The sequence below is a fragment of the Lepisosteus platostomus genome, chromosome 20 (genome assembly GCF_059453375.1).
Source record: "Lepisosteus platostomus isolate fLepPlt1 chromosome 20, fLepPlt1.hap1, whole genome shotgun sequence".
In the NCBI taxonomy this organism is placed as follows: Eukaryota; Metazoa; Chordata; class Actinopteri; order Semionotiformes; family Lepisosteidae; genus Lepisosteus; species Lepisosteus platostomus.
Genome location: NC_142630.1, coordinates 1,190,226 through 1,215,153, shown reverse-complemented (window position 1 = coordinate 1,215,153; position 24,928 = coordinate 1,190,226). Strand labels below are relative to the sequence as shown.

At 47.2% G+C, this 24,928-nt stretch overlaps 1 protein-coding gene across 6 annotated transcripts in view; it reads right to left on the bottom strand.

Annotated features, from left to right (window-relative positions):
- Positions 1-24,928, bottom strand: part of gse1b (Gse1 coiled-coil protein b) — a 265,129-nt gene that overhangs the window by 13,876 nt on the left and 226,325 nt on the right. For 5 of the 6 annotated variants that reach the window (XM_088614301.1, XM_088614306.1, XM_088614303.1 and 2 more), the window contains 6 exons: positions 19,670-19,885; positions 9,534-9,733; positions 3,732-3,883; positions 2,827-3,021; positions 1,184-1,363; positions 99-451 (listed from right to left, as the gene is read on the bottom strand). In XM_088614301.1, coding sequence (XP_088470427.1) covers positions 99-451; positions 1,184-1,363; positions 2,827-3,021; positions 3,732-3,883; positions 9,534-9,733; positions 19,670-19,885 — 1,296 coding nt within the window. Of the gene's footprint in view, positions 1-98; positions 452-1,183; positions 1,364-2,826; positions 3,022-3,731; positions 3,884-9,533; positions 9,734-19,669; positions 19,886-21,271; positions 21,456-24,928 lie in introns of those variants that run through there. The other variant, XM_088614302.1, reaches the window with a different exon arrangement.

The following is a 24,928-nucleotide window of genomic DNA, read 5'->3' as shown; positions in this document are numbered from 1 at the left end:
TGGTGTCCGGGCTGCAGGTCCCGGGAGGCCTCCTGCACGTGAGTGTGGACTTGTACAGAAGTGATCTCCGGGAAGAGGAGTCCTGCTCCTGGGCTCACCTGGCCGGTTGGGCGTCAGCCTCTCCGCAGGCTTGGCGCGGTCCTCGGCAGGCTGTCCCCTCAGGAGGTGCAGGTCGGCCAGGTAGTGATTCTCCAGGGCTTTGGACGCCTGCAGCTCCTTCTCCCGCGCCCTCTCCTTCTGCCTCTCAGCCTCGCGCTCCCTCTCCTTCTCCCTCTCGCGCTCGCGCTCCCTCTCCCTCTCGCGCTCCAGCTCCTTCTCCCGTTCCCTCTCGCGCTCCCTCTCTCTCTCCTTCTCCCGCTCGGCCTCGCGCTCCCTCTCGCGCTCCCGCTCCCTCTCGCGCTCCCTCTCCCTCTCGCGCTCCCGCTGGCGCAGCTCGTCCTCCATCTGCAGCCTGCGGAGACAGAAGCAGGGCGCCGGAGCTGTGACCCTTCACCCCCTCGAGAGCAGCACTCGCGTCAAGGTCCCGACCGCAATCAAGACGGAATTCCCCAAAAGGCAAATAATCCAATCAAGACACCTATTAGTTCAATTAGCGATTCTATAACCGGAATAACGGCAGCAGGTGTTTTTTCCTCCAGGACCCCTGGTTTAACTTGATCTGCCAAAACAGTCAGTATATCGAGGATGTATTTTCTAAAAATGTCTTTCAGCTACATAGGATATAGGGTGATGCTGGGTGTATAACTGTAGCAACGTATAACAGTATAAACTACACTGTAACAAAGCAACTCGCACATCGATCTGCCATTGATCTCCATCTTCAATAAAGAATACCTTCAGTGCCCAGACAAATGTAACTGGAAAAAAAAAAACCTTCGGAAAAGCAACTAACAACAGAACATTTAAAGTTTTAAGCAGCTCTGCCTTTAATTCCAAACAGCTATTTTAGGTGCATCTTGCATTGTGGTTTAATTGTTAGCAGCTCACAAATTTTTATGAAGCCAGGTACTGCTGATGCAGAACTTTGTGCTGGTGTCTGCAGTGTTATTACAGCACCGCCTGTGCAGTAAGGCAGACCGGGACAGAGGGACGACGCAGTGTTGGGCTGCGCTGCTCTGATTGTGGGTCCACAGCTAAAAGGAGACACGCGGCGCCCCCGGCAGGCCAGCGGCTGCGATCGTACCTCTCGGAGATGCGCTCCGACTGCAGCGCCGAGATCGAGGAGTGGGCCAGCTCCCCAGGGTACCTCACTCCCGGCAGGTGCACGTGTACCGCCGAGGGGTGCAGGGGGGGCAGAGCGCCCGCGGTGTGGAGGGGGTAAAAGGGAGACCGCAGGGCCGACAAGCAGAACGAGTCGTCCATCCTGGAGAAGACAGAGGAGAGTCAGGCCCACGATCAGCTTCTTGCTCTTCTTCCATTAATCATGAAATTCATCGCAGATCACCAGATAAACAAACTTCTAGCAACTAAATAAACAACTGGGCCAAAACGAGCCTCTTCTCACACGCACATTAAAACACAATTAAACCAAAAACTGAGAAAAATACACCTCAAACGTATAAATAAAGGAGAAAATCTGATATTTAAGTACTTTTCACAAAATAATTTTAATTTTATTGCAGGGCAAAATACACCAGTGGCTCACCAGTCTTCTATTAGCGTAATTAGTACTCTGGGAGTAACGAGTGCAAACCACTGGAGTCAACATTACCTCATACGCTGCTAATCTGAAGTCACCTGCACAGGTGCAAAGCAAACAGCACAGTTTCTGAAGAACCAACAGCATGTACGCGCACCCCCACTGCATCACAGACAGGGGCTACACTCCTGCTTCTTATAGAATCGGCAACTTAGTGTAGCCAATCAACCCATCAGCACACCAGTGGGAGGAACCCATGCAGATACAGGAACATGCAAACTCTACAGAGAAGGTGCCCCAGCCCAGAACCCAACACACAGCACAGAGCTGTGAGATGACATTTGTAATCATCACACCTCAAAGCAGCATCAAGCAACCTAATCAGAAACTTTAACTGTATTTCCAAACAAGTGCAATCTTCTAGATGAACATACTGTACTTATTTCAGCACACAAACATTTGAACACGGGGCCCAGCTGTGAATGTGAAGTGTGAAGAGTGAAAACCAAGAGAGAAAGATTGGGCCAGAGACACACACATTCATGGGTACTAAGCAGAGGAATCTGGGGTCAACAGTCTCGAGGGGACTGTGCTCCGTGACACATCTGAATTTCAACTCTTTAAGGAGTCAATAAAACAATCAGCAAATCATCCAAAACACTAGAGGCAAACTGTCATCTGACATCAAACTCATGAACTATAAAAATCAATCAGCTAAAGCACAGGAATTGAAGAATATTTCTACAGTTCATTTTATTTACCAAGACTGAGCCCCTATAGCCAATTGTACTAAAGGCTACAGGGAAATGTGTGGTCAGGTATAACAGAGGCCTCCAGTTCAGGCCTCCTTCTCCTACAGACACCAGAGCAAGACAGGAAAACTGGACATACTTCCTGTGGCTCTCCCCGCCCACAGGCCCAGAGACCCTCACTCCCCGGAGATCTTACAAGCTTAAAAACATTCTTAATACTAACAGAAATGACTGCATTTATTAGTTACACCGTGTAAAAAACACACTTCCTTCACACACTTCACCGTGTAAAAAAAATGTATTCTCCAAAATGTTTTGAATGCTGGACAATATTGCAAACTCTCATGTGTAGTTTAAGGGAAACGAGCTCTTGGCTGCCCCGCTGACCTGTGGGAAGCTCAGCGCTGCCTGCGCTCACGGCGGGCGCACCCCTACCTGTAAGCCGAGAAGGAGGGGTGGGGCAGGTAGCTGGGGTGGTAGTAGGCGGCGGCGGCGGTGGGGTCCAGGCCCAGCGGGGGCAGCGATGGCATGCGCAGGTCGTCGGCGGTGGGGTAGGGCCTGAAGCTGCGCAGGTACTCCTCTGAGACGCCGCCTGGAGGGACCACATGGTGCACCTGCCGGGGGAGGCTCCTGGGGGAACGAGAGGAGCAGGGCGTCAGGGCCCAGCAGGACACTGCAGGACAGGACACGGCCCAGCAGGACACTGCAGGACAGGACACGGCCCAGCACACGACGGCACACTGCAGGACAGGACACGGCCCAGCACACGACAGCACGCTGCAGGACAGGACACGGCCCAGCACACGACTGCACACTGCAGGACACGGCCCAGCACAGCACAACATGACAAGACACAGACTAACGCAGCATGATGCTACAGGGCCCAACGCCACATAACAGCACAGTAGGACACAGTAGGACACACTCGCAGATGGGCAGAGCTCTCCTGCAGCAACTGGCTAGCTAATACTTTGAGAGTCTGCCAGCGAAACCACTGCATTCAATACCTAAGCCTAAAAAATGAGCCTGCAAAAACCCTCGTTTTAAAAACAAGCCTTATCTTTGTGTAAATATTCATACTGCACTGAAATGCTGCTTCACCTCTCCCTCCAAAGCAAGGTTCTGCAGTTCAAATATCAGTAAAAACCTGGTGCACAGGACTTGATTAAATATCCCTGGAGCCTATTCCTGGACTACAGGCGCACAAGACAATGTTTTAAGCACCTAGGCTAGTGAAAAAATTTCAAACAATCCATTACAAGACATTTTCTAGAATGAAATAAAAAAAAACAAATAGAAATCTTTCATGCCGGGATGGACAGGCGCCCAGGTGTACTCACGTCAGCGGCTGGAATCGGGAATCCTGCACCACAGAGCCGGGGGCGAGGCCGAAGGCGTAAGGGTTCCCGATGAGGTGCGCTGGCACGGAGGGGCCTCCCTTCTCCTGCGGCAGGGCGGATTCCCGGCTGACCCCGCGCGGCCCGGACTCGGCCTGCGATTGGAACGGGAGCAGAGTCCTTCAGACTGTCCTGTAGATCGGGCATGGCATGACCCAATGGCACCAGAGCACGTGCACGTTGCCACTATCGACCCTTCAGCCCCAGTACACCGCTGACATTGCTCAGTACTCATCTTGGATGGCACAGAGGTGACTTTTACCTTCAAACGGTGCCTCAGCCTGCAATCTTTAAGTGAGCCGCTGGGGAGGGAGCTATTATCGACGACGGAAAGAAAAACAGCACACAGGCCCATGGAGATGAAGGAGTTAACCCTCTCCTTTACATATTTAAAACAGCACAAGCAAATTCACTGAGAGGAATGGAAATGCAAAAATAGTGAAGCTGCACGAAGCGACTTGCTTGCTTGCAGGAAGATGCAGTCAGACTTTTCAGCAACTTCACCAGGGCTAGTGGTATCCCAGAGGACCCTCCCAGCGTTGTGGAGAAACATTTTTTCTCATGATGAAACTTTGTCAATCTTACGGGGTAGTGGTGTCAAGAGAAGAGTGTTCACGAGGCAGTAGAGCACACTCCTCAGCTTCAGCAGTGGAGCCCTTGTCCAGCTGGTGGACAACAAGGACATGCTCATGAGCTTCTGAAACGGAGCACGAACGTAAAGGACTGAACACGTCTCACGGTGTAACGCGGCCCACGCAGACCCACACACGGGCAGCGGAAGAAAGCAGCAGCAGCCGCCTGAAGTCACAGCCACACCCCCTGCTCACAAGCAGCCGGCCCAGAAAATCCCATCAGTGCGGAAACCAGCCCGGCCACGCCCCCCCCGCGCATCGGAACAGGGGGCATGAAGGAGCCGCGGAGGGGGTTAAAACTGACCTCCGGTCTCCATGGGACTGGGGCCTTTATTTTCGCGTGCCTGTGCCATTCCCACCGCTTTCAATGAGAAAGAAAATCCCATTTCGTGAGCCATCACTCCCCCCTCGGCCAGCTCCTCTCTCATGCTGTGAGCCGCTGACCCGTCCTGACTCCGCTGCGCTAACATGTAATATTAAATGCCAGTAATGTTTTTCTGAGGCAGCATGTTGCTCGCGCCTTGTTTTTTTAATGCGCTTCACTTGGCAGCGAGCCATCTCTGCTCTCGCTCGCCCCCCCACCCCAACACACCATCTCCCAGGTCCCCTTAAAAAGGCTAAAGTCTTCTAATGGCTTTCTGAGCGCTTCTGGGGGGCAGGGCCTCTCAGCAGAACCCTAAATGTTCACTGAAGCAGAAAAGTGGCTCAGAAATGTCAAAAGAAGTCAAAATCAGAGATCAAGCTTAAGAACTTGAAATGCCTCTTTTTTTTTTCTTCTGCGCTGAAGCATTGATTGATCCATCTAGTAAGGAATCCAAGCTTTCTGCACGGTACAATCCTTGTTATTAAGCTGCACTCTTTATTTACTATGTGCCTACTGACATTTCACAATCCTCACCATCAAGATGTATTAAAAGGGACTGAAGAAGGATTGCAGCGTCACTCAAATACCCTCCCGGTACACAAAACAATATCTATACGGGACTGACAACTTTCAGAAAGAGCTTTTGGAGTTTAAGATACAATACCTTTTCATTTATGTAGTATGAAATGGCAGCGAATTGGAAGCTAGCTTTCATTAACATATGTTAAATGGAAAAAGGCATTCTTTGACTTTTTACAGGGTCTAAGCAGTTATTGCGTAATGATTCAATTATTATGAGACTACCAAGGTGGGCTAATTCTTTAATTGCCATGTCACAGAGTGACAAGATTAATTAATGTGTCTGTTCCTCCCTTCAGACGATGTAATAGGTGGAATAATCTTGAGGGCTGGGGTTTAAAGTCCCAGCGCTCAAGGCCTGGCTGCCTCTCAGTTCTTGTGCAGCATGGCTCTCCAATGGCAAATTGTGAACCAACATAGCAATTGAAAGCTGCAGGTTAAAATAAACATTTCTGCAAAGGGGTCTTACTGTGAAAGCTCAGAGCCTCATTTCAATGTTTACACATTGTGCACACTGCACACAAGCCCACCGCTAAATACATGATCAAAACTTGTTTGATACAATAAACTTGGACATCATGTACAAACAAGAGACTAGAACGTACAGATATACCTATGATACCTGCCCAGCACAGCCTGCCCACAGGAGATCTGTATATTGTGAAAAACTATCACTGCCTCTATCAGAGCCATGGGAAATATTTAATAAACAAGCTGTTATCACACTTGCACCATCAACTGAAACTGAAGCCCTGTGTCAGAAGCATGCTCATTTTACTCTGCTGGGGAAACATATATACTGTATGCTCTGGTGTTTCTCTTCGTCTGGCAAAATTATTTTAGTTTCTCGTTATTTAGACATTTTCTGGCCTTTCTTTAAAAACACAAAAACACTACAACAAGATTGATTTTAAAAGAGAAGTTCTTTTCATTAGCACAATTTGAAATATCCTACACCCTACTTGTGCACTGTTTGATATGTAGATTTCACTGCTAGTAGGTATTTTTTCATGTAAACATTAAAAGGGAAGAAGGATCCTGTTGTTTCGAGCGTATGAAAAGCCACGACTGAATCTTGTTTCATTTGAGATTTTTAAGCTAAAGTTAGCGGAAGTGAAAAGTTCCACTGAGAAAAGAACCTGAAGTACAGACTAATACTGTAACTAGACAATACAGGAAGCATTCACTGATCTTGTCATACATAAACGATCTGGAACATTTTAAAACTATACTTACTCACACACTGCGAGGAAAAACAAATCTCATACTGATGATATCTGAGGGCACATTCTTATAAAAACCTAAAGATGTAACATTCTTTTCAGACTAACGAAGCACTGTAAACTGTAATGGTCAGAAGTGTGAACACTGCCATTCTGTAGCTTTTAACCCTGTGAGAGCTCAGGGAAAATATATTTAAAAATATTCTCACCGCACACAAATTGTATTTAAGCAAAACAGTGCCTGCTGCTTCACCCTTGGCGGTGTTATTCAAATCATTTACATTTGAATATTCCTTTTTGCATTAAAAGCAGATTCAAATGACTGCACTGGGCTTTCTAATGATGATAAAGGACTCTACTAAGGACTTTACTGTTACTGTGGCAAACGCAAGGCCCGACCTTTGACCTTTATGTGCAAGCAGCACAGGCATGGCGTCTGTGTCCTGAACCTCCACCCTACTCTCTGCCCCTCCCTTTAGAAAGGAGCAAGAAAATCTGGAAATTCAAGGGCCAGCATATCCCACAGTCCTAAAACATCCTCTTCCACACTGCAGGCTTTACAAGGCTTGTGGGGAATCATAATCTCCTAAAATGTGTTTCTGATTGAGCAATAAATGTAGTTCTCAATTAAAAAGCAATTACAAGTTGCTTCAGGAAAACACCAGACACCCACGGTCATTAAAGCAGAATACAACAAATCCCTTCCTCCAGTGCCTTTCACGCTGGTGGGGCTAAGAGGTGCATCTCTGGTAATATTTCAGCCAAGAGGCCTCAGAGATGAAAACATAAACTAACTGAATAAAGAAGAAGGTGTTCCACAGAGTAAATGACCGTCTGTGCATATTAGTATCAAAGGAGCCTAGAAGCTTTCTTCACTTCTAACATTTATTGAATCGCACAGCCTCATGCATACTGATTGAAGCGGAGCTCCGAGGATCTGGATACGTCAGTATTAAGAAAGACAAGAATGCCACACGTTAAAGACTAATTGAAATGACAGCAGTGGGGATGAACTCTTCCTCACACTTGGGCACCGAGTCCCCACCACCACCACTGATTAAAAGTAAAACTAGGGCCAAACAGAGGTGCCTTTGTTCCTGTCAGAAAGGGGCCGGTTCAAAAGGAAAAGAACTGTTCATTGTGAAACCTTTTGTGTTTCTGCTGGTGCTTATGACTGTGAAGTTAAATGAGCTTGCTGGGGCTCGCTGAATAAACAAGTCTAATAAACCGACACGGTTTTTTATTTACTGCATTGGAACTAATCCATCTCCAGAGAACCGAAGAGCTCCTCAGTGCTGTCTCACACTGCAGAGCGTGACAGTCCGAGTCCTAACAGCCTGGTTCCTGCTCTCCTGCAAGTGCCTGGGGCAAAAGCTACAGCAACTCAGCACTGAGCTTTTCTGCAAACATTTGCAAATGAGCTGGGTGAGTCTTACTCGTAACTGACAGGGTGATCATCTCCATTAACCAGCCTCCTATCTCGCTCTGTATTTTACTTCATGATAAACCAGAAAGACCAGGCTCAGCAGAGACACATCACAGGACAAAAAACAATCAACATGCGCCAGACTGCAAGACTCAGAACTTGATAATCTCTTTAGAGGAACTGCCTGCAGTAATTAATCAAAGGAAATCAGGGATTTTGATGGGAGCTGTAACATCTGTTGACTTTTTTTGGTTAAGGGGAGGAGAGGAGTTTGTTTTGTTTCACGGGGAGACAGACCTCTCGCTGACTCCGTCTATAAGGGAGATGGATGACCCCTGCCCTCTTCCTGAGGGCTCAGATAATGGGATGGGGCCAGTGGAAGGTGAAAGGTCAGAGTGGAGAGCAGTGGGACAATGCCAGGGGAGGTACCATGGAGAGGAGCCCCCCGGTCCTCCCCTGATGGCAGCCTAGCAGAGCTCCGTCCTCTCAGGAAAGGTCAATATGCTCCGGCTCAGACAACTCTACCCATTAATGGCTGAAAAACGGTAAAATGGATTAGTGTAGCCACATAACCCAGCTCTTCTCACAGGAGACCTGAGGGTTTTTATACTCCTGCCGCAAAAAGGACCAAGGTACACATTAGGGTCAATACAGAGTGTGAATTCTGCAAACCTTTAATTAGTGAACCATATAAATAAGAATATTCACAAGCAATCATATACCGTGACCGATGGAGTAATTGCTAAACCGGTGGCCCCTTACTCAATCGACTACATGCAGAATAAAGACTGAAACTCTCTTACACCCCGTCGTTCTCTTTTGCTTTACAATAAGAAGCAAGAAATACATCACTCTTAAAATTGGCTCTTGACCCCACAGAGACGTGCTGGCATGATTGGAGAAGTGAGATTTAAGGTTTGGTGTAACAGCACTAGGGAATATGTACATAATTACAATATGTGAATACGCAACATGCAACAGAGAAATGTAAAGAGAAAGCTGAGGGCGTCCTCTCCCACAGCTGTGTCAGTGATGCAGCTGACTTCAGCCCTCAAGGGGTGCGTGTCAAACTGGGGATGTTTTCACAGTATTAATGAGGCCTGTCCATGCACTACAAAAAGAAACCTAATTCACACACAATACTTCCAGTGAGGTGCAATAACTCATTATCAGGAGCATGGCTCCCTCTTAGCTCAGAGGAAAAGGAAAATAAAAGGCCCTTAGTCCTGTAGGAAATATTTGGAAATTGAAAGTGGACTGCTAAATTGTCTCTTTCATCCGATTTTATGATGCACATTCATCTAATCGCTGTATGAGACCAGTGTTCTTCACTGAAGAAAAAAAAGACATGGAAGTGCTTGTCAGCAGTCCAGGCAAACTGTGTTACCAACACTTGCCTTTTGTTGTCCAGAGATTTACTCTTTTCCTGTGTGGATGTCAGTGGCGGCTGGCAGCCACACAGGGGTAGAGGAGAGCTTGCTGGGGTGCAGGGATTCATGAGGCGGGGCGCTTTGGACTCACCTGCCGGCTCTCGCTCCTCCACAGGCCGTTGACGGTTTTCGTAGGGGCGATGGTGACCACAGGCGGGGTACTTGGCACACTGTGGCTTCCCGGTGGCACTATAATTGGAGCCATGGGGCCCCGCTTGGGCGTGCTGACTGGAGAGCTGTGATTGGTCGCTGGAGACGAGACTGGGGAAGACTCACTGCTAATTGACGAACCTGTAGGAAGCAGAAGAAAAAAAGATCAGACAGACTGCGGCATCATCATAATTATTCTTAATACAAGATGAATGCATAAAAAATCATTTATGATGTAAATTTGCAAGTGAACCTGAAAAACAGATCGTCCCTTCGAAATCAATAACGCGCACATCTCCACACATTTTCTCCTGGATAAAGGCAGTTTCTTTATTTTCGGATTTTCATTTCTCATCACAGTGATCAAAGTTGGCTTTGTGGAAGCGCGTGGTGTGTGCTTCTTTTTTCAATGAGGCGTTCATGGAACAATATTCAAAGTCTCCAAAGAAGAAAGCCTGCATGCACACACACGTTCGAAGGGAACCATCAGACTTCATACGCAAAGGTTAAGGCAGCAGGCCTCTGTGGGAAGCTTCAGGTGTTACAGATACCCTGCGTCTCCAGTCAGTATGCCCTGAAGGAACCAGAGCCAGATAGGAAACCGGGCTTGATGCAACTGCATGGCTTCAACAAAACATGCTTTCTCCGTTTCAAAAAGGTAACAATCCTCTCCACTGCAAATCAGTTTCCACTACAACTTATTGTTTAAACAGCACGTTTTTAAGCAGCTTCATCTACAGACAGTTCAGGATAGGGTTTTTCCCCACTAGTACCAGAGACTAGTATTTTGAAGGGCAAACCTATGTCCTGCAGAAACAGCCCTGAGCTGTGTGGGCTACTTCCTGTTACTGAACCACGTTCATGCAGTTCACTGCAAAACAAAGACAGGTAAGACAATGAAGAAACAAAAGTCCTGGATCTGAATATTCGTTTTTATACAAGTAAAAGACATACCTAAAAAATTCATTCTACATGGACTAATTAGCCTCCACTCGTTTGTAACCTTTTTTTGTTCATCACGGGGAAAAAGAAACAAACCGTATGTATTAAACATTTACAGATGTTAATGAATAATTACAGTAAGAAGAGCCAAATAATTAATTAGATTTAAAAAGCTGAACAGTAAGAGCTATGGTATTTAAAAGCTTTAGTGCATATGACGCAATGGAGACTGAAGTGTCTAGGTTGCTCAATATAGAATTTGACATCTTTAAGATGGTTTTATAAGGATGCAGAGTGCAGTTGGTGGGTGGAGACAGTGAAGTGACACAGATCTTCAACTGAGTGGGAACACAGGGGCCGTCTCCTTCACTCCCACATCACAAACTGAAAAGAACCAGCGTACCTCAGCCCTATTCCAGCAGACAGCTCCCCACTCCAGTGACAGTGTCACCATCACTCCCAGCCAAGTTAACCAATGAACAAGCCTGCTCCTCGCAAGCCAGGCTCAGAAAACCGTCTGCTCCCGAGAAACTCGAGTGTCTCCATTATCTCCAATGGGAACCCTGCAGAGCAGGGAAAAGGTTAACTGTGGGTCAGCGTTTGGTCACACGGACCACATCATGGCTCGGTTTCAGGCGCGCTCACTGCTGAGGAACAGCAGTTCTCTGACTAAATGGAAACACGGGTCACCTTTAAACAACTTCTCACACGGTAGCACCACCCCAGGAATGTAGCAATTACTGTGGTATCTGTCCAAGAGGCAATTAGAAGATGCAGACTGGGTCAGACCCTTAAAGAACATTCATGCTCCCACAGTTAATGCAATTAACTTGTGTGCGTGCTGTAAAGTAGGCTTAAGCACACCAGGCCCAGACAGTCATCCTGAAGGGTCATGGAATTACTGCTCCAACATGGCCTCTTATTAAAATGCCTCTTCTGCCATTATGGTTGTCATTAAAGTGTAAGGAAAGCTGGACATTCCTTTATTAAGCCTTAATAAATAAATGAAACAGCTGCAGTGCTAGAGTACTTCAAGTGTGTGCCTTTAAATGTTTTTTACAAAACACACTAGACACTAGAAAATGTGTCTAGTGCAAATGCAAATAAATGCAAAACCCCCACGCTGAAATTTTTAATAACTTACTTTTATATTTTATTTTATATTTAGAATAATAAACCCCAGTTGAATGAGCCCTTTACTGAACTCTAGTAGCACAGCTCGTACGTTTGGAGCGCAAGACCAGAAAAGAGCCAGGAGAGAGTTAGTTCCTCCTTCCCCCTGTCTGTGTAAAACAATTTCAGCAACTCGCTCCAAAACAGGTGGTAAACATTTTTTTATATACACTGCTGCTTGTGACCTCTGATAACCCTCCCTCCACCACCCTAACAGCTGGAAGAAATTACCAACAAAAATGAAAAGTGTGAAGTCAGTTTTTAGTAGTCAATATACACACTCCCTGCTTAGCCCAGATGCCCTGGAGAACCTCAGTTCTAAATATCACACACCACAATGAGCACAGAGACGCACACCGCCGAAAGTTATTCAAGCCTCTTATGTGGAGGACACTGAAGGCTAGATTTGAATGTACATGTATCAATGGACAAATCAAGTGTGACACAAACTGCAGAACAAAACAGTATGTAAGGGCTTGAAGGGTCACAGCATCACAGTAACCTTTCTGCAGAAGATGATTACAAAGGAAAAGTGGCTCGTTGGCCTAAGATGCCCAGTGGCTCCTGTGATGGTGTTAAGCAGCCAGTATTGAGAACAAACGCCCATCTGAAAGGAAATCGAGACAAATAATCCAAAATTGCTTCATGTGGGGCAGGTGGGAGGAAGCTTCACAACCCATTCACGCAAACACTACACATACAAGCACTCTAAACTGGAATCGAACCCAGGGCCCTGAGCTATGAAGAAATTGTGCTAAACAGCCCTGCTGCCTTGGCACACAAATTCAAAGTGCAGACAATCTCGGTGTTCCTCAAGTGGGTTCTGAAAAAATAAGACTTTTCCTTCTTTAGCCATGTTTCAATTTGAGGCCTTTTCAGAAAAAAAGGTCAGTTTCACTCAAGCAATGATAAGAATGGAATGCTTTTTCTCGAGTAAATGCAAGCTATGATAAGCAGTTTACTCTAAGAAAATTACACCATTTCAACAAAAGCAGCCAGGCTCAATCCGTAAAAGACGTCATTCTTGATTTATGTAGTATATTACACTTGAGGATAGGATTAAGGGAGCTAGGACAGACTGCGGGCAGCAAAGGTACAGGTAGAGGTTAACTCCAGGCTGAAAAGTGAAAAGAAAAGGCAGTTCAGCTATGGAGCCTTTTTGAGGAGGATGGAGAATGTGTACATTACGCCTGCCTAACAGATGAGCCGTGAGGACCAGCGTGAGTTGTTTAGGCTTCCTTACTGAACATCTTTTACCTTCTAGGTAAGACCAGACGGATTTACATTTCTGCAAAGAGATCAAATTCCTTCTCACTTTAATATTTATAGATTGGTTTTTAAGTCTGAGAAGGGAGAGCAGGGGCCCTATAAAAAGGCTTCTTGTGATGGAGCTTCAGGTTTAATTAAAAGAAACGGGTTAATGATTGCTCATCAATGGCACTCACACCTACAAAGATCAGTTCCCTGAGCTGCTGTAAAAAAAACATTCTTTTAAAAAACACAAGTCGTCTTCTTTCTCACTGCCTGTTGTTTTCCTGAAAACAGCAATGATGCTTTAAGATAAGTTGTGAAAAAGACACACGGCGGACCAAGACTTTTTCTAACTGCTTTTCAGTCACCGTGGGAGGGCCGACAGAGGAGGCGGACACCCTAATATCCGCCTCCGAGATTCCTAGAGCTCGGTCTCTCCCCTCGAAGAGAGGAGAGAGACGTCAAGATGCTCAGAAACAAGGTGGCGGGAGTGATCAGAACTGAAATCTGCGGAAGCATATCTTGTCAGTGCAAGGCCAACAGCAATTAGTGGTGTAATCCCCTCCGAGTCAGAAAGCCATTACTCTCCCCATGATAGCTCTCCAAATCAATACTCACTCAGGGCCTGAGCAGCAATTAATGGGGTTCGAGCCTTGCTGCAGATTCTTTCATTCTCAGTGTGTGGTGAGCATGAAAGACGCAGAGAAAGAGGGAGATGGGGGACGCATACAATGTGTAATTAACTCTCCTTATTCAAAGATCTCTTAGCCAGTGAAAGAAATGCGAATTTCAGAAAGATCAAAGAGGATGGTAAAGCCCACGTTTAGCCATCTCAGCAAAACGATTTGATAAACACGCTCACAAACGAACTCCTCAGACTTTAGTGGGACTAATATCAAGGCTTTCAATTAATAAAGCCCTTGCGATAAAGGGGTCCCAGTCCTGCACAGTTCGAGAGCGCGGCTGTTAAGGAACTGGCACCCCCACCTTAAACGGGTGTTAATATGCCCATAAATAAGTCAGATAAATATCTTCACATGACCTTCATCCCCACCCTTCCATCCCCCAAAACAGCCTGTAAATCAATCCATTCTTCTGTCCTTTATTTTGTGGAATTACTAACCCCCCTCCCACACACACACACCAGCTCAGCAGGGAGGGATTCTCCTGTCTGGGATGAAGCCCCTCCCCAGACGAATTCACACCATGACCTGACCCCAGGGCAACTGGTATGCGAGGCTGACAAGCTTGGCGCTGCTGTGAGACCTGTGTGCAAAGAATTCATCTCGCCAGTAAGCAATTCTCTCTGCCACCACTGAAAAAAAAAGGGATCCTTAAAGAAAGGCCGATCAGCACAAAACCGCAGTCTGGGTTCCAAGACCCAGGAGCTTCAGAGGTGTGTCCCTCTGTAGCAGTGGAATAAAAGACTGCAAAGCTCAGCTGCTCAGTCAGCAGGCATCACGGAGGACAGAAAGGAGGCTTCTCTCTTTTTGCTCTTCTGCTCTTTGTTTGGTAAGTGTTTGACTCGAGAGCTTTCTGCGCGGAAGTGGGGCTGTGCTCTTGGGAAAGGCGAGGTGAGAGCAAAGATCGGTGTGCATGTTTCAGGCTGCAGTAGGGTCATGAGCACTGAATACACTGACGAGGCCCAGGTGAGACGCAGGAGTCCCTTTTTTTACCTCAGTCGTCTTGCTTTTGTTTGTTTTTTCCCCTGTCGCTGCGGTTAAGGATTAGTTAACAAGCCCTCCCCTCCACAACCCCTCCCGCTGCCCCTCTCCTGAGCCCCGGGGTGCCTGTCTTCTGCACACATCTCCCCCACTCCTACCTCTATCCTCTCAGCCCAGCACTCGTCAAACACTCATGCATTTTTTAAAAGTTCATTTACAACAGTTACAGCAACGAAAGGCTTCAGGGAATAGCCCCAGAAAGTTCTACAATATGTCAAGTGTGTGATGAAGGGATGGACAGAAGCTAGCTTTGAGAGTACGCTGCCTGGAGGGGCCATATTGACAATCCTCGGTGCTTTTCTGCTGTCTTCCGCACACACTCCACCCTCTCTCCTCCCCTCCTGCTTCCAGTCCTCCCTCGCCCCCCACCCCCTTCTCTTTCTTCCCTCCTTAAGCTTCACTGGCAGCTACTGGTGCACAATTGCACAGGCAGATGGACCCTAAATAATATGCAAGCCATCTGAGTTTCGGCAAACTGGTGTCATTTTGTGATATGCAAATACTATTTAAATCTATTCAGTGCAGGCTGGCCACAGGAACAGGCTTCGAAAGCTGTGCTGAATGAGGAGGGTGTGTGTATGTAGAAATGTATGTTTGTGTGTACACGCGCATGTTGCCTTATTTTCTGTAAGGCAATTACATCCATACGTGTGTGCGTTTCAGTTATTTCTCCTGCATGCAACTAAGACCTGCAAAGAATAGTTTAAGGTTTTTCAAATCTTTCTTCAGTTTTGGGCTACCTTTTGAACAAATACCTTGTTGCATCAAAACAAAACATGGGAACACCTGCACCCTGAACACTTAACATAATCTGCCTAACAAAGTTCAGCCCATGCTCACAGCTTAAACTATCCTAACACTGTAACTTTACAGCGTTAACGAGTTGATCACACCTTCTTTCTGAGCCTCACCCCCATTCCGTGGAAGCTTAACTTCCTTAAAAACTACAGAATAGAATCCTTAATGTACAGCACGCTGCCCTCGGTCTCTGCAGTGAGATAATGCCAATATGATTAATGCACTGCAGCCACCTCAATGGGACCCACCATGTACTGCACACCGCACAGTTTCCTCTATGCATGATCACCCATGCTGACCCGTAATGTCATTAGGGCCACCCCTGACACACTGTACTGCGCTGGCACCAGACGCCGGATTGTCTCTCACCCCCCTGGCCTGCATTAGAACAACATCAGCACTTAATTAAACAGCCCATTTCACACCTGGTGTGCAAAGCTCGGGTCTGACAATCTTCCTTCCATATGCTGCTGTTGGCCATGCACTGGCAACACAGCACAAAGCCCTTCTAATCTTCTGTGGGGGAGACCGGCTCTGTGCAGCGCAAGGAGCTGTTTTTGTGCTGGCTGTTGGTCAGAGAAGGGCTAGCTGGAGGGAAGAGGCAGGCACTTCCTCAGAGACACCAAATCACAGATGGAAAGTTCAGACCCATTTGGCCTTTTTACCAATTGTCTTCTAGACATACAAGACAATATTCCTCTAGGGCACAGACCTCTAATTCTTTTTTTATATGGCCTCCATCAGGACAGGAAGGCATCCTTAATTTTTTTTTACATAAAGCAAGGCACTGCTAGGCAACATTTGTTCAAGCTGTTATCAAGAGGGATATGGATGAGCGGTTTAAAATCTTTTGTCTTCATGGATCTGCCTAATTAATTAGATACCGACGCACAGCTTGGCATTCAAAGGGGGAGTTCAGTTTTTAGCATTAATTCACTGAAGTAAAGACGGCTTCAGCCAGCTAGAGCACTGGTGCTGGTCATGCAGATACAACAGAGCAGATGTGATTAACTTTTTAATTCCAAGGCCAAGGGAACTGACTGTCCTCAAATCAATTACAATCCGGTATGAAAACCAAAAGGGTCAACTAAACTGTTTTCGATACATGCTTGCCTGTATGATTCACTTTTTGGGTCTGTTTTTTATACCTTAATTGGTTCCCTTGGGGTCCATTTATACACACTGTGCAAATACATTTTATTCTTAGGTTAAAATATAATAGATACTGCAACGAGAATCTCATTCTTAACACCCATACACTCGTGAATGATATACTTATCATTTAGGTTCTGTAAAATAAACCACCCTCATCCGGTTAACTCCACACCCCAGCTCAAATAGTGCTGCACCACACCAGGCAGTGTTTCTTCAAGTTCATGCTGGAGAACCACCCCAGTGCGGAACATCTCAGTGGTTCCGTGAACTCAGCACCACTCACCAGGTACTGTCGGTCAGGACCTTTGGTTCTTTTCTTTGCTGCACGAAGCACAAACGTGATTCTTGGATTCGCTGTGCGTTTTAATAACCTCTAATTAAAAACAAACCCTACCCTGCAACGAGGACAGTTTTGGAAAAGAGAAGGTGGAACACGAGACAGCAGGAGCTCTGCCGGGCCGCCTGTCCTGTTATCTCTGTTATCTCTGACCCCAGCAGCAGACAGGGAAGCTGCTGCAGCCCCGCGCCCTGACACAGTGACGGGGTCTCTCCGCCACACGCCAGCTGTTCCTGCCCTGTAAACAGTGGCGGAGAGCCCGCACAGACGGGAACTCCAGACTCTGCTCCTAGCCTGGTGGTTCTGTCAGTGAGATGACTCACTGCCTGCCCGGAGTTCCTAAGGTATTTTCAATAAGGGTCAAAAAGCTATTTGAAAAAAAAATGTAAAAAGCAAAATTGACTTAATTACACAATGTCTTCCTCCACAGGCTGCTTTTACTTACCACCCACTGACAGCACAAGGGCCTGTTCTATAAAAATAGAAAACGACCAGAAACGTCCCACATTCAGATTGCTAAAGCGGAAGGAAATAAAAATAAAACTATTTGCTGGCTATGGTAAATGTATCACTTCAATTTCCGAAATACATTTTTTGGAATACAGGTGTGCTGGTGGTACAACAGCCACAGACCAAAGCAGAATGACCATATCCCATATAGTACTGGCAGGTGTGGTGATCGGAAATAATCACATCAGAGCTGTTTAACTACACTCCTCAGGACTGAAGAATTCATTCAGAACCTATATTCAGAAGTTATTTCAAACCAGTGAAACCCAAAGGACCTGAGGAACACGGCAATCATTCTGAGAACAACGTGAAACAAACGGTGAGACACAGAGTACAAGTCGACTCCCCATTTTCTAAGGATATGTGTAAGATTTTTAAAAAGCCTGATGTGCTTTCCTGATGGGAAAAAAAGCTCCCAGTTTTCTACGCACTTGCCTGTTCTAAGATTTCGCAGTAAGAGGAACTATGGTTATCAGCGGAGCTGTGCGTGCAATAAATCACAGATGGCACACGCTGTTCCCTCCGCTGCAGAGGGACTCAGAGCCAGCTCAGAATAACCAGCCTGCAGCGGGAAAAAGGGCATCTCTGGTCCGCAGGCGGCACGATTAAGACTGGGGGTTCAGGGGTGGCTCGCTAGGTGTCTGACGGGGCACCCCGCTCTCAGAAGGCAGGGAGTCTCGGAGGGGCTGGCGCGCGAGCACGCGGCTGGGTCCCGGAGCCTGAACAGCTGCCAGCTTATCCGTCTGCGAACAATGTACTTCAATATGCCCCCAGGATATCTCCATGTGGGAAGTGTCTGGAATAGCATCACTGTTCCTGCGCATCCCTCGTCTGCACACGACACAGCACACAGCCTCCGCTTCCGATGGCTGCAGCTGCACACGACCAGAACCTGCCGAAACCCCCGACCCCCTTCCTCGGGCTTCTGAGAGGCTCGGGAACGAAAGAGCACTTAAAGAGAGCCTTAAGCCAGCTCTAATTACTTAACAGGATTAAGGCAAGAACAAAGGCGAAGTCTTAAAAAGGGAGCTCATTAAGGAAGATGTGTGTTTGTGGAATAGTGCACCTTTCAGTATGTGTACTTTATTTCACTCAGATAATAGATGGAGGGTCAAAGTAAAATGAAGATACCTAATATTCTCATACAAATAAAGAGAAATCAACAGATTTTTAAGTTTTAAAAGCAATTCTTACCTCGTATATTTTTTCGTATATTTTTTTGCTATTGTTAACACAGAGTGGTTTAGCTTATCTGCTCAGAACGAAAGGTAATCAGTCTTTCCGTAGATTGTTAGGATTGTTGCAGAAAAAACTCCCCGGTGTCTGACTTCAGTCAAGGCTGTCGCAGAATTCCAGAGCTGCACTTCCAGACTAAGGACATAATTAGTCAGGGAGATTTTCTTATGTATAAATACGGCTATTTTCAGCTCACCCTGCTGACAGAGTATTGGATCCCACCAGCACTGACCTGTATGAAGGATGTTATGATTGTCCTTATCATTTTAACAAAACCTATAAAGAGGACTCACAACTTCTTACACTCACTGCTTCAGATCCCCATTACACTACATTCACTATAGCAAACAGAGCCAACAGATCATAGCAGCTCAACAGGTCTGCTATGGTAATAAGTGACTGAATGAAGTCCACTCTATCAGCAATATTCCCTTCATCCTCTTTCCTCCACTTCAGTCTCAAAAGAGAGACAAAATCTGACCTTATGCATTTATGAGACACACAGCCTTAAATCAGCTCTGCATTAAAATCAATGGTAAAGAACATGACTGCTTGCTCTCTGGTATACGCCAAATATTCACACTTAGAAAAGGAGAACTTCCTGTAATTAATGAGGAAATCTGCCTGTGGTTTGAACACTTTTATTGTACCACTAACTCTATTTCCCTGAAAAGAGAACCTAGAGCTGTTTATAAAAACCAAGTCTGTGAAATGAAACAACACCAGTTCGACTCTCACCAGTACAGAGCAATGGAAACTGACAGGTGGGGGGGAAGGGAACTGAATTTCTGTCTTCAACAATGGCTCCTCTGCGTGCACCTACCGTAAACGTACAGTTGAGAATGAAGGGAAACTGGTTTCTCTACCGTTAAACATCATTCAATAACAGTGTGGCTCTCCCTCACCCCCGGGGGTGTCACAGCGGAACCGAGCCGGGAGTGGTCTGCTCACCTCGGGGCTCCTCCGCTTGCTTGGCCAGCTTGCGCAGCGCGGCGGCGAAGCCGGAGTGCGCGGACTGCACGGACAGACTGCTGTTGGCGGCTGGGCTGCCATTGGGCACGATGGAGCCGTTGAGGGGCGACGGGGTGAGGGGGCTCACGGTGGCAGTGGTCCGAGTGGCGGTCGAGATCATTCCTAGGGAAGGCGACTTCGGCTCATGGCTCATGCCTGGAAAAGAGGCGACAGAGAAGAGGGAGACTCGTGAAAAGGCCCCCGCGGCGTGACTTTCAGGGCGGGGGCTGCGAGGGCGAGTTCCAGCAACTCTGGCCTCACACCCGTCCCTCCCCCAGCGCCGCTGGGATGTGTGCGGTGAACCTCTGTCCTGGAGGAGCCACGGTTCCTGCCCTGCGGCGAGGGCAGGGGAAGGAGCTGCAGCAGGTCAAGTGTCTGGGTCCAGGGTTGCACAACACACCATCGCCGGGCTGTGATCTGACTCAAATCCCCTGGCTCTTTGTTCTTCCCCGCGAACACCAGTTCGCACAAAACACCTCCACACAACCCATGCCACCCCTTTTCTATTGGTCATCAGGCATGATTCACACATTGATCTGATTCATCTGCATTTTTTGGGTTTAATCAGCCTGTAACAGCCACGCCGAAGGGCAGAGTACAGTGTTTGGGTGCATTTTTTTACATTAAAAAAGCAGGGAATCTCTCTGCTTCGGGAAACATTGAGTCCTGGTTTAGACACACGTGTCTTAAATGCTCTGGCAACACACTGCCCATGGTGAGCTGAGCAGTGGGTACAGGGATAAAAGACACCACGCTAACAGTGGAAGAGGAATCCCAGCCTAAGAGACACACAGGCCCAGCTGAGATAATGAACTGAAGACTGCTATTAAAGTGTAGGATCCACATGTCACGGGGTCAAACCGCACGGCATATAAAACCTCAGAATGATGATGACTAACCTCCCAAAAAAATAAGTCAGGCCTTTTGCTTAATTTTTTAAACACCCAACTATTTTTTCATTGACTGCACAGAGATTAAAACTTTAAAACAGGAACTGGAAGAAGAATCACAATATTTTAATGGACAAGACAACGTTTTTAAAATTATATTCAGGCTATGCTACTTCGCTCAGCATAGTGCTACCAAAACGATGACAAATGAGAGAAAAACAGAATCACTACATTCCCAAGGTATTTTCTGTTTGATTATTAACTATGTAAAACCAATCACATTTTTCTCTCTGGGCTTGATCACAGTGCAAGACCGCAGTTTCCCCTACCATCTAATTCACAGGCTCAAGAACACTTTCAAGTTGAAGTCCTATACATTTACACAATTTATTTCAACTCCTGAGAAGTTTGCCATGATGTCATTTTATTGATTTGCAAAAAAAACTAAACTGCTGTTGACTCATGAAACATTAAACAAACTTTTTCTTTTTTTTGTCTGAAACCCAGCACTAACAATCTAACAGAAGACACACTGCCACCCACCACACACAGCCGGCCACCCACACAAACACTGACAGAGCCACACGGCTAACTAGACATCGCGCCACCCTTAATCCCCTTCATTTAAAATGATAAAATCCACAATTCTTACTAAACAACAAAGGACTGAAGCTGTTTCTGTCGCCCATCTCTGCATGTTCCGCCGAGCTGAACACTTGAAGGAAGCTGAGGGAAACACCATTTTTTTTTCTCACAAAGACGGTTTGGAGCTTATCTAACAAAGCAACACACCACACTCTGCCTATCTCTCTCTCCCTCTCACTCTCTCGCCTACTGAAAACAGACATTCTCGGCCTAGCAGCTGCTGCAATGTCACATGACCCCCCCAGACCCCTCCCCCCCTTCCCCTCTCAGCCTATAATTCCTCAGCCGCTGGGAGATAACAGAGGCATGCACACTGCTGGGCCAGAGCACTGCTGGCCCTTTTCAGCGGGCCTTCAACAGCCCCGATGGTGACATCTGACCCCCCTGTCTGCTCTGCTGCTGAAGCAAAAAAAGGAGACGCATAATGTATAACATTTTTACTCTCACAAGAACCCGGGAGTGCTACTGAGGGAACGCTGCAGGAAGAGTTGTGGGGGGAGGGGGCAGAGCTGACCAGGCTGGAGATAGCAGCACCCTGCCACCCCTTCATCACCTCCAAAACGAATAATTCACACCACGGGGTTTATACAGATCGACAGCACATTCCGTGGCAGCCTCACAAAACAGGACATGTAATGAGCTCACCTGTAAAATACATAAAATGATATGCATTTTACTATTAAGGGCTGCAGCATTTTTTATTTTTAAAAAGTCAGCCACACTTCTCTGAAAAACAAAAATATCTTTGTTTGCGCTCTCTATTCTCGAAATCCTTTCTCCATGCTGAATGCAGCCCCCAGTATTTCAATGTGTTTCAATGGGAACTAAGTCCTATAGAGCTCCCTCTAGTGGTGGCAAGACTTCACAACGATGCCCAGGCCAGGTACAGCCCTGCTGAAATTAGCAGGCCATTAAGACATTTTGGCAGCACAGAAGGAACAAACAAGGGAAAGAGATTAAATGACATTTGCTGTCAATAACTCATTAACTAATTATCAATATAACAAAAACTGTGATGAAACAGACCAAAATAAGTCCAAAGCCTGCCCGGAGGTCATTACTAATGAGGCGTTCAGGCGCCCAACAGAGAAAAAACCCCAAAAGTGTTCATCTACTTCCTCGGTGTTTGTGGCAGTTTCATTTCTGGCACCTAAGAAATTGCAAACCAAGTTCCACATTTTTCTTTCCATTACTTGATTCGGCGCCCTCAGCCAAAACTGGCGACAGGCGGAGGCTGTTCATCTGGACGCTGAGCTCCCACTGGCGGGGAAAGGAAAAAACCAGCTGGAGCCCAGCTGACGACATCCACTCCAGCCGAGGAAGGAGACAGCAGGGCCAGACAGAGACGCCCCCGCGCCCAGCGGGTCAAGAGCAGCCCTGGGGCCCCGCGCTCCGGGTTCTGGTCCGGATGGCGGGGAAGGGGAGGCCGTGGCTCGGGTAAGTGAGGAAACGGGAGCCCGACAGTCCGAGAGCCCGACAGGAGAAGGCCCGCCGCTGCGCGTGCAGGAATGGAGCCCATGGACGTCTGACAGCGATCAGCAGGAATGTGTTCCCACAGTGCGTCTGGCCGCACGATTAACAAGGCAATAAAGCACAGTTCTGCAGGAGCTGCGCGGCTCGGCTCTTCACAAGCCCTTTTTGTTTACGGGGGGGGGGGGGGGGGGGGGCGCTGGGAAAGATACTGACAAGCATATGATCCTAATTCTGTCCATGATGTCACAGGAAACTTGATCAACGGGTTTAATTATAACCCCTCACCCCACCCCCCTACACCTCTGACCAGTGAATTTCCACACTGCTGGGGGACAAGTGCCATAAATAACAGCATGCACGACACTGTAATTACCAGCCGCCTATAATTAGCACAACTCCATGACTGAAATTAGACTGGAGTCTTTCTCCTTTGCAGGGGGAATCCACAGTATTGGCCAGCTCATGCTGTCCCGGCATTGCAGGCTCTCGAGTGCTCCCCTGTTATTGCACACAGAAGCAGCCGTAGGTGGAGACCCCCTGCTGCTGACTGTGATCTTCCCAGATGAGGTCAGTGTGGAGCAGCCGGCTGAATCTGGCACCACAGCCTCCCTCTTCCCCTCACTGAAGATAATGGGACACTGGGCTCTGTGAGGGCTACAGTACAGGGCTCACTGCCTCTGGACCTGCACTGGCATCAGGAGCTGCACCAACCGGTTCCTCACGTTCTCACCTGTAACCAAACCTGATAAGCAGATCACACAATGCACTTCACCTTACACGTAAATGAACGAAAAGTAACAAGAATCCAGTCACGAGCTGACAGTCTAACTAATAAGACCATAAATTAAAAGGATACATTTAATTCTAATTGCACAAAAGGTGGAAATGCAACATTTTTCCAATCACTGCATGAATAACCAAACGTGATATAGAACAAGCAAAGAATCCGTTTGATTACGGAAGCACTGGTGTTCAGAATGCGGTGGTGAGCACTTTCCTTCACTTTCGCTCTGAGTAAAGAGTCTCGCACAAGCCTGTATCACTGAAATCACTGAAATAGCAGTCATGGGCTTGGCTTATTAAACAATAAGGAAGTTATGCAGGCTCCTCTCTCAAGCACTCACTGAAAAGGAGATTCTTTCCACAAAATAAGAACACAACACCTACTCCCTTTTCAAAACACAAACCTTCTGGACCGGAACCTCACTGCTGGCGGGCTTGAGGCAACATGACCCGCCTCGCGCTGGGGTCCTGACCCCAGACCCTGCGGCTCCTGTCCACAAGCACCCAGCTTCATTTCCAAACAGCTACAGCGTACGGCACTGAGCGTTTAAACACAAACACCCCAGTACACCCCCCCGGGCTTTAGCTTGTATTAGACTGGGGCACCTACACCAGGCCAGCATCCCACATACTGGTATGGGGACACAGAGCATGGCTGCTTTGTAAAAGGTCAGCCTGTCTGACCGCAGTGGACTGGCAGCACTGTGTGGGTTTCCTCGCCTCACCCACCCCAACTGCCCCGGGCCAGGAGCCCTGCCATCTCCACACTGCCCCGCCATTAAGCACATATTGATTGGAGTCTACTGCTGTGGCAATTGACTGAATACTTGTCTACATTATCAGCTCATGTAAATTCATTATGCTAACAACTGGGAATAAAATCCTCAGTGTACGGGCTATGATGGATGAGTGGTCTAGATTTGATTGTATACACTCCTTATTTAATTGGGGAGAGAAGAGACTCCGGCATGGGGCTGCACAGCGAACAGCGTGCCCTCTGGGTTCATTAGGACAAGAGCGCGGCAGTAAAGCTTAGCAGCGCGGTTTGACAGATGACCTGCCCCACACACCTCTCTGAGCCGCCCGTGTGTGTGTGTGTGCGCGTGCGAGAGGAACAGAGAACGAGACTGCACTGGGAGAGGGTTTATGTTTATGCCTGCCTGATACACAACAAGTGCAGCCGGCTTGCTCCTCAAAGTGAGTAATGAGTAGACATCCGGAACAAAACCTGCTACATCCCTGTAGTTATTTCCTCGAAACGGAACAAATGTCCAACTCGATTCCAGAGCTCCGATTGTGATTGCGATTTAATGAGATCTCCTTTCCAGGGGTTTCAAACCAGGCGTCCTCTGAGTAATCTAAAACTGCTGCTTGAGCATTAAGGTCGATTTTTTATTTCATGCATTTA